This window comes from Thermobia domestica, chromosome 9 (genome assembly GCF_964235325.1).
Source record: "Thermobia domestica chromosome 9, izTheDome1.hap1.1, whole genome shotgun sequence".
In the NCBI taxonomy this organism is placed as follows: Eukaryota; Metazoa; Arthropoda; class Insecta; order Zygentoma; family Lepismatidae; genus Thermobia; species Thermobia domestica.
The window spans coordinates 136232678-136242798 of NC_137462.1; the positions used below are offsets into that span (position 1 = coordinate 136232678).

The 10121-nt window shown below is 36.9% G+C and overlaps 2 protein-coding genes across 2 annotated transcripts; both read left to right on the forward strand.

The window, feature by feature from the left end:
• The first annotated feature begins 301 nt into the window (after positions 1–301).
• Positions 302–2269, forward strand: LOC145661032 (uncharacterized). Its single transcript, XM_081726469.1, has one exon. The coding sequence runs from the start codon at positions 302–304 to the stop codon at positions 2267–2269; it is 1968 nt and encodes a 655-aa protein (XP_081582595.1).
• A 73-nt stretch (positions 2270–2342) lies between these two features.
• Positions 2343–4244, forward strand: LOC145661034 (ATP-dependent DNA helicase PIF1-like). Its single transcript, XM_081726470.1, has one exon. It carries the CDS (start codon positions 2343–2345, stop codon positions 4242–4244), a length of 1902 nt encoding a protein of 633 aa, XP_081582596.1.
• Positions 4245–10121: the final 5877 nt, after the last annotated feature.

Here is a 10121-nt window from a genome sequence, read left to right on the forward strand (position 1 = left end):
GGATGCAGTTCGACGTTATGTCGAAACACATGAAAATTTTAAAAATGATCAAAATCGGTCCCGCCATCTTCCAGGAACAATAAGGAAAGGAAGTCTCATTGGCCATTACAGTGGTGCTCAACTTAATAATATCCTGAAGTACCAACTGAAAGTTATTTCACTTCTAAACCCTGGCTGTTTCAAATGTCAATATTGTAAAGCTCCATTATTTCATGAAGAAAAAACTCGTAAAAAGTGGTGTTGCGGTGAAAATGCTTACATTGTACCTGATTTTCCACAACTTGACAGCGATTTCTATACTATGCCACCGTTTTTAAAACAACCTAGACCGTACAACAATATCTTTGCATTTAGTGCGCTGGGAGTATCTCATGGTTTTAAGCATCCGAGTACAGGTGTTTCATTTTTAAAAATACAAGGCCGTACTTATCATAGAGTATTTGATTTAGCATACACTGCATCGAATAATCCATGTGGCATGTACATTGATGACGGAGAAGAGCGTATGAGACTTGCCAAGGGAATGGTTTTAAATGAAGTCATTGTTGAAGCAATCACAAAGTATTTATATGCTGTTAACCCTTTCATTGGTCTGCTGAAACAACTGAGCCAAGAACCTTCAGACTATGCTCATTTGATTTTCGAACCTACATGTAGACGCACCCATGGATCTATTTTAGGAGATGTTCCTAGAGGAACAGAAATAGCTGCCATCTTGAGTACGGAAAAAGAACAATACAATTCCCGTCAAATTGTTATTTGGAAAATAGGCGCTAGAAAACCACACACAGTTGACATCTTTCATCCGTTGTACGAGTCTTTGCAGTACCCTCTCCTTTATCCACATGGTACACCTAGCTGGTATATCGGACTGTTGGATAAAAAGGGGAAAAAGCTATCCCAAGTTAAATACTACCGACGCCTGTTGTTATCAGAACCAAGATTTTCTACGCTGGGACGATTGTCGGAGGAGTGGCTCGTAGATATGTACAGTCGTGTGGAAGAGGAGAGGCTACGATTTATTTCTGGTATGCAAAATAAATACAACTCTATGAATATACGATCTGCTCCTTTGCACGAACTACAGACTTCAATGTTGACAAAGAAACAGGGAGACACTATGCGGGCTCTAGCGACTGACGAAACTATTCAAGGGGAGGGTGGTATTGTTCATGGCCGTGTTTATCTTCCAAATACGTTCACAGGTGGGCCAAGATATATGAAGACTAAATATATGGATGGAATGTGTATCGTAGCGAGATTAGGAAGACCGTCATATTTCCTTATCATGACATGTAATCCGAAATGGGATGAAATTGTGGAGTCCACTCCTCCCGGCACCAAAGCTTCACCCAGTTTGGTATGCCGAGTGTTCCAGTTAAAACTATTGGAATTGCTACGTGATCTGCGCAGTGGGACATTTTTTGGGAAAGTTTATTTACTCTATGTGGTGGAGTACCAGAAGCGTGGTTTACCTCACTCACATGTGTGTTTTAGAGTTGAGGGGGGAGGGCCGAGACAAAACACTGAAATTGATCAAGTTGTTCGGGCCAACATCCCTTCACCGGACGAGGCAGGCGGGAGATTGAGGGAGCTTGTATTGAGACACATGATGCACGGCCCTTGTGGACCTCCTAATCGCATAGATCTTCCATGCTGGGACTGTAAGGAGAAAAAGTGCACGAAACGCTTCCCTAAGCCTCATATTGAAGTGACGCATGTAGATGAGAGAGGGTTTGTGCACTACAGGAGGGATAGTTCTAACAGTGCTAAAATTACCTCTGGTGGGAAGTACGTACAGGTTAATGACTCTTGGGTTGTGCCTTATAATGCTCCTCTTCTACTCAAGTACGACTGCCACATAAACCTTGAAATTGCTTCAACTCGTAAGATCGTGAAGTATTTATTCAAATACATAACTAAGGGACCGGATGAGGCTCGCGTTGCAGTTGTTCCGGAAGAACAGTTGAACGATGAAGTAGAACTTTATGCTACAAAACGCTACATTGGGGCCTGTGAAGCTGCGTGGCATACATTGGAATTTGAGATGACTGGCCGTGAACCTAATGTCATCCAGCTTCCTGTGCATCTGGAGGGCTACCAGTCTGTTGTTTTCCGACCGGGCCATGAAATCGATGCTGTTAGCAGAGCATGTTCTAATCTTACTTTGTACTTTTCTCGACCAACATTACCTGAATTTGACAATCTAACTTATTTGGACTTTTTTCGAACGGTATATCGTGCATTCAAAACGACCAGGGTCGTGTAGTGTTCGAGTGATCCCCCACCCTGATGGAGTACATTTCATCACCAAGAGGCAGCGTGGAGAGATGGTGGCGAGAATGATTTGGGTAGCCCCTAACAGAGGAGAGCAGTTCTACTTACGAATGCTCTTGAACAACTTTCCATGTAGAGGCTACAGCGACCTTATATCTCTAGGCGGTGAAGGTTGTACTACCTTACAAGGTGCTGCACGAGCTCTGGGGTTGGTTAATGATGAGCAGGAGTACGAAAGAGCATTAGAGGAGGCTTCACAGTTTATGACTGGCGCCCGACTTAGGATGTTCTTCGTTCTTCTTCTTGTTGCTGGGGCAAGGGGCGCAGACTTGTGGAACAACTTTAAAAATCTGTTGGCAGAAGATATGTTAGAAAAGTATTTAAATAATCCAGAGCGAGCCTACACAGTAATACTATGTGAAATCGACAGAAGCCTTCGACGACATGGATCTCGCCTTTATGAACATGGGCTTCCTGATGTTCAAGACGAGTTAACTGAACTTGATCGAGAGAAGGTGCAATATTCTGTAAGTCAGCTTACTTCTTTTCTCGAGGAATGGCTTCCTAAACTCAGTAAGGACCAGAAAAATGTACTTGAATATGTCACAAATTTCCTGGAAAATCCCCACACCAATGAGTCTTCAAATGTCATTTTTATCGACGGGCCTGCTGGATCGGGAAAGACTCTGCTTCTTAATGTTCTCACTGCTAAACTACGCCTAAGCCGTCGCATAGTTCTTTGCACTGCAAGTTCTGGAATCGCTGCTCAGAACTATGAAGGTGGCACGACAGCGCACAGCATGTTTAAGTTGCCCTTAAACTTAAGTAATGACATGGAATTTTGGGGAATTACGGGAGGGAGTCAGCGAGCAGAATTAATCATGGAAGCATCTGTTATAATCTACGATGAGGCACCAATGGCACATAAAGCATTAATCCATATTCTCGAGAGATCATTGCGAGACCTAATGAGAACAAATTTGCCATTTGGTGGGAAACTTGTGATTTTTGCCGGGGATTTTCGACAGATCCCTCCAGTTGTTACAACTGCTCGTACCAATCTTGAAGTAATTCAAGCTTCTCTTCGCTTCTCTCCTATATGGTCGTCAGTTAAACAGTTCAGTCTTAAACAAAATCTAAGAATACAGAATGATTCCTCATTTACCAACTTTCTCTTGCATATTGGTGACGGTATACTACCTCCTATCAATTTCGGTGAAGTTCAAGATGCAGCTCAACTCGTACCATTGCCGAAGATTCAATACCTCACTAATGTTTCTTTGTTTATTGAAAAAAATTTCCCTCAAAATGTATTGTATGAACCTGACACTTGCGCAAGGAGAGCAATTCTTTGTGTAAACAATGAAAATGTTGACTCTGTAAACGCAACAATCTTAAAAAGCTTACCTGGGGATTCATCTCACTTGCTGAGCGTGAATTACGTGGAAGAAAGCTGCGTCGATGACTTTTTTCTTACTCCAGAGGCCCTCGCTAACGTCCATGCCAAAGGAGTACCAGATCACAACCTGGAACTTAAAAAAGGCGCACTTTGCATGATAATGAGGAATTTGCACTTCGATGATGGGCTTCTAAACGGCACTAAAGTCATAATTGTTGATATATCACCGCGGCTCATAACAGTGAGAAAACCTCATAGTTCTGTGCTGTATTCAATACCACGGATTACTTTTCAAGCGCCTATTGAGCCCAACAGTCCTTTGACTATGTATCGTAGGCAGTTTCCTCTTAGACTTGCTTACGCTATTACGATTAACAAGAGTCAGGGTCAAACAATTGATTTTGTTGGAGTTGACTTGCGCAGTGACGTATTCGCTCACGGCCAACTGTACGTCGCACTTGGACGTGTCCGATCAAGGGATTCAGTTGTGTTACTGGTTCAGTCTGAAAGAATAATTGAAGGAACCGCTTTTGTAAAGAATGTTGTATACCCACAACTTCTACGATAGTTCCTTTTAGTGAGTGATAGCTATGGAATTACCCAGAGAACAACACCATTGGACTTTCATTTCGGAGTATGATACATGTCTGCTGCAAAAATTCCTTTTCACTTATACTTGATAGTAACATAAGAGTCTACGCAAAAAGAAATCCCTTTAAGCTTCTTTATGGAGAATGCTTGGTACCTGTGCAAATACAAATCACATTGAACTTCATTTTCACACTATGATACGAACCTTCCCAGACACAAATACCACTTACGTTCCAGTTTTTTTAGTATACGAAAGACATGACGAAGCAAAAGCTTTCATTCAAAGGAGTATGCGTGTAGCAGGATACCACAGGGGTGGTGTGGAAATACTACAAAGTTACAAGGAAAAGAATCGACCTTTGTCTTACAAATATGCAAGAGTTATGGTCGAACAAAAATCCCAGATTTCTTTTTCGAAAATTATAAATAAGAAAAAAAAACCTCTGAAAATGAGAATCCAACATCATCATTCATTATATAATAAGTCGATAAATTGTGGTTGACAAAACAAAGGTTGCTATAAAAAAAATAAACTGTGAGTTATTAAGCAGAGTATTAAGGAGCAAAGGATGATAAATATGATATCTGGGAATGTTGGGCCGGTTTAAGGAAACATTAAGAATAAAGGCACGAACATATGACATGCGAGGCCGTAGGCCGAGCAAATACGGGGGTCTGGGGGCGAAGCCCCCAGCTGGCCAAAGGCTTGTATATATATAAAGCGAGGATCGGTTTTTCTGCAGTTAATTAAGCACCCCAAAATTATATTCCATCTCCGCTCTAATCTTCGAACTGAAACCGAATATTGTAGAAAACTACTACACTTTCAGTTTGTATAATTATTGAGAAATTATCGTGTTGTATGAACAAAACTCCTTTACGTGGTGTACACGTAACATTGCTACAAGTTTTTATCTACAGTTTAAGTAATTTGTAAAAAAAATGAAATCTTTGAGTTTTACGTCCCGCGGTGATTATGAGTAATGAATGAAATGGTGGAATGAAGAAAGTGGGAGGAAATGGGAGAACTCCGAGAAAACCCATGTTTTTGTCCACCACAAAGTTCACTTGGCGGAGGCTGGGATCGAACCCCGGACCCCAAGCACCAGAGGTGAACGCTCTTCCACTGAGCCACAGTGGCACCTTTAAGTAATTTATGTGTATGTATGCTTACACTTCTAGTAATGCATGAGTTCATGATAAGTGTAAGCACATGAGAGTACGTAACGTTGATTATTTAAATTTTGGTTTAGATTATGCTGAGAAAAAAGCTGAGTCCATGAAATTTAGGGCAGTGGCGGATTCAGCGATGATCACCCCCCGGAAGAGAGAAGTTTTTTTTTTTAATTTTATATATAAATAAAACCCATTCCAGAGTTTGAAGCTATCTAAAAGTAGCTCTAAGTAGCAGTATTACAACCCACCGCCCCTCCCAAAAATCCGTCCTGGATCCGCCCCTGATTTAGGGTTATTATTAAAGATGGATAAAATCTCAAAAGAAAACAATAATATCCAGAACTGATTTCTATGATATAGTTTCTCAATCAATCAATAGCTTGGTGACAAACATTCAGATGTTCTCAGTAACAGCCAAACTATTGTTTAAAATAACTAATATTAAAATAACTAATGACGTTAAAATAATCCAATTTTAAAACATGCCAAATTGAAAGCAATAATCATTATTTAGGTTGACTTGACTGTATAGGATATGCAGGTCTTAATATTAGTTTGAATTAATTACGTTTCCTTTCAGACTCGACTCTTCAATTCTTTAATACTGCATGAGGCTTCATTTTAATACTAATATAAGAACTATCTTCTAAATTGCGTATTTAAGTCATCATCCCGGTAATTGAGTCCGCGCACTATATATACGATTTTACATTAGAAATATACCTCCTTATAAGGATATCATTGAAATAAGACTGAAGCCTTTTGTTGTTCTGTCTATGATACGATTTTGTGTGGAAGTGAGATCACATTACCAAGTAGGATTAAAATTATGCACTTATAATTATTTCTGAATGAAACCCTTCTTATGTGAATTAAACTGAATCTTTGAAAAAGAAGAAGAGATTTAAGAATTTGTTTAGGTTTCTTAAACCATTTCATTATATTTTCTTTCAATTTATTGTACGGACTGTCATGTAATCTATGATCACGTATACCAGCCAATAGCGCTGAGTATATTTTTCGTAGTTATACTAGAAGTGTTAGAAATCTTACAATTTATAGATGTTTGTTTCCTTCTTAGTATACTACTATTTTGTGAATTTTTCATCTTTGTTTGGTAACTCATTTTACCCGTAATATTTTATGATTGAACACTTGAATAGAAAAATAATCTATAAGAATTTTTCTTTCTCCTTATATTCTTGATATTGTCAACTACTTTAGTATTTTGTGCAGTCCGCAGCAAAAATCCTGCAACATGAGCATGTAAGTTTATTGTGAAACTACGCCTAACAGCGCAGGAATGAACATAACGTCTAACTGGTACGAATCACTCCAGGAAAAACCTCGGCATCCTCCCCTGCACACTTATTTTGGAGCAAAAGATTTCGTCGTTTCACAATAAACTTACATGCTCTTGTTCCAGGTTCTTTGCTGCGGACTGTACAGTAAACTGAACAATTTCATCCATCATATCTTTTAATTGAACAGTAATAGAACTTATTTCAATATATTCCTAAGGTAATATTATGTTATTTCTAATTTGGTCGGCTAAGACGGTAGAGGCAAGTCATTCCTCTCTCTGGATTTTCTTACTAGAAGAACTTAAAGAAATACATTAAAATTATTGAGTTTTGAATATGAAATCCATTGCCAAAAATTCTTTGCTTTCTGTATCGCTCAAGAAAATATTTTTATAAGTTCTTTTTAAATTTTAAATAAGGATAATATTACTATGCTCAGTTATATTATTTAATATAATATGACATATTTACTTTTAAATTTAGAACTATATTAAATTAACTTTATATATCAGTACTTACTCAGCTATCAATCTATCTAAACATAGTAAATTTTATCTTGGCGATCTTGATTAGTTCATATCTAATGGGATACTTTAAGCATGAGTCAAAATTTAAAGACATTGGTAATAATTGGTGTCAAGATGACTACATTCTTTTATCGCATACAGATTACTCACTATATAGATCAATTTTGAATATTCGTATCCTTCATAAAATATATCTTATATGAACTAAAATAAAACTTTAGTTTTCTTATGCACAGCTATGTTGCCTCTCACTTATAAATAAATAGAATACACTTTATCTAAAATGTTGTGAATAACTATTGAAGGCTAGAGCCCTAACAGTAATGATCTTGCCCGTTGGTTGGTACAGTCCGCAGCAAAAAACCTGCAACATGAGCACGTAAGTTTATTGTGAAATTACGCCTAACAGCGCAGGGAATCAACATAACGTCTAAGTGGCACGAATCACGCCAGGAGAAATCTCGAAGTGCTCCCCTGCACACTTATTTTGGGGCAAAAGATCATCGTTTCACAATAAACTTACATGCTAATGTTGCAGGTTTTTTTGCTGCGCACTGTACATACAGATGAATGGGAAGTTTGCCTTTGATCCTAACTAGGTTGGTGTATTCTAGCTTATCTTCGTAAATTAAGATGTTTAACAACACAAAATTATTTTTTTTTTAATTGTAATATTTTGAAATCTAAAATTTCACCATTTTATGTCTGAGATTAAATAGAAACATGGTGAGCTAATACTTTTCAAAAATCAAAGGAATAATGAATTAGCATTTTCGTTACGAAGTTGAATGTTCTTGCTATTTTTGCTTAACTTGTACTCGAATCTATGTTTGTGAGTGTGTGATTTCAAATTATATGAATTTGCTGTTATTTACGTGATTCATAATTTTTTATCATGAATTATGATTATTATGAAATATATTAAGAAAGAGTGAAAATTAAGCCATTTTAATATGAGTCTCACAATATTAGAAATGAAATCTTTGAGTTTTACATCCCACGGTTATACCGGTTAGGCTAAAGGGGACGGTGATTATGAGAAATGAATGAAATGGTGGAATGAAGAAAGTGGGAGGAAACGGGAGAACCCCGAGAAAACCCACGCACACGGTGTTTTTCCACCACAAAGTTTACTTGACGGGGGCTGGGGGTGAACGCTCTACCACTGAGCCACCGCGGCCCCCCACAATATTAGAGTTATTAAACCAAATTTATATCTCAGATTTTCAGAACTTCTTGTTAAAAACAATATTTTTATTAGTTTCACAGTTGCATTCAATAGGTTAATCAGTTTTCACTTGTGTTCCCTATAAAACATTTTTAAATGTTTTAAAACAAGATCATTCTTTTAAACGTAATTTATTTATTCCAGTTCATAATTTATCCCAGAATATATTTTATTTTGTTCAAAAAATTAGGACTCTTATGCTACTCCACAAAACAGCTGAACTTCTAAGTGATCATAAAAATAGTATTTTTAAGTAAATATACTAATTTGTTATCCAAAATCTGCCAAATGCAAGTTCTCAGAAATCCAACAATGATCTACCATTTTAACAAATCCGAAATACTTTTATAATATTTTTCAAATTATATTTCAAACAGGGTATTTCATGATTTCTTTATAATTAGAATGAGAATTTCAAAATTATATTTTCAAGAAAATACATTTTCAGTCCTCACTGAACAAAATATTTTCTCAAATTTAACACATTCGAGTCGGAGTCCCTTTTTGCGATGTTTTTCTTCAAGTCGACGGGTTTTGGGATACTTGTCGATTTTTTTAAAAGAAAAAATAAATAATGTAAAATCGTTAGAGCAATGAAATACTTATTTTCTTGAAATATGAACTTAGTACTACAGAATACATTATCAACCTTATTTCTCATTTTTATGTACCATTCTATCTTTTTTTAAATAAATGTACCTTTTTCAAATATAAAAAAAGTCCGACAAGTAATATGGTTGATTATAAGTATGCACATATGAGCTTTCTTGGCGCATTAGAGTCCTTGAAATTATACAAAACATCAATACAAACATTAGATACTTTGAAATGGCAGAAAGATATATGTATAAAGTAAAAATATAGTGCAAGCCCGATTATTTCTATTTTTCGCCAAGAATATATACGTATAAGTACGATTGTTGTACCTAAGAAAATATTACAAAGAGAGACCCCATCCACTCCCATAAATGCTTATTGTTAAATAGTTAGTCATTACAAGCTAAAAGAAAAAACTGAGCTTCCCGCTACAGAAGCGCCACCAACATAACCTGGGGTCAATATCTAAATCATTATTTTCAGATTCTGAATAAACAGCAAACTCATGAAGCATAATCCGTATTTCCTCTTCGGATAAATAAATCTCCCTTTTTGAGTCGAAAACACGTACAAAGCCGCGAAAGCAATAACTCAGAGCCCGCTTCTGGAGAAACGAGAATGCCACTAAACACGCTGGAAACTTATGCCAATTGTTATTTCTCTAATTCACTTTGCACCAGATGCACTGTAACCTGGAGTTTTTTTTTTTTTTTTTTTTTTTTTTTTTACAAATACTAAAAGAATCACAAAGTATATATGAGAAGTCGAAAGTCGTCTACAGATAGCCCTCCAATTTTCAAATTAAGAAATGTCAGCACGTCGGGGAGTCGTGATCCGTCCACTGAAAAAAGAAAAAGCATGGCGGCTATCTGACGTGATGAGACTCGAATGTGTTAAGAACTTATTTTTAACAGCGCAATGTTGAGTGAAAACTAAATCTGTTTCTATCCCGTGGTGAGTAACGGTATTTCCAAATCAAAAAAACAATATTAAAACTTAAGAGAAATATCCTGGTCTTTTTT

Bases quoted from the DNA above. Each gene is read 5' to 3' on its own strand.
- LOC145661032 (XM_081726469.1), top strand. From the start codon at position 302: ATGCCACCGTTTTTAAAACAACCTAGACCGTACAACAATATCTTTGCA.
- LOC145661034 (XM_081726470.1), top strand. From the start codon at position 2,343: ATGATTTGGGTAGCCCCTAACAGAGGAGAGCAGTTCTACTTACGAATG.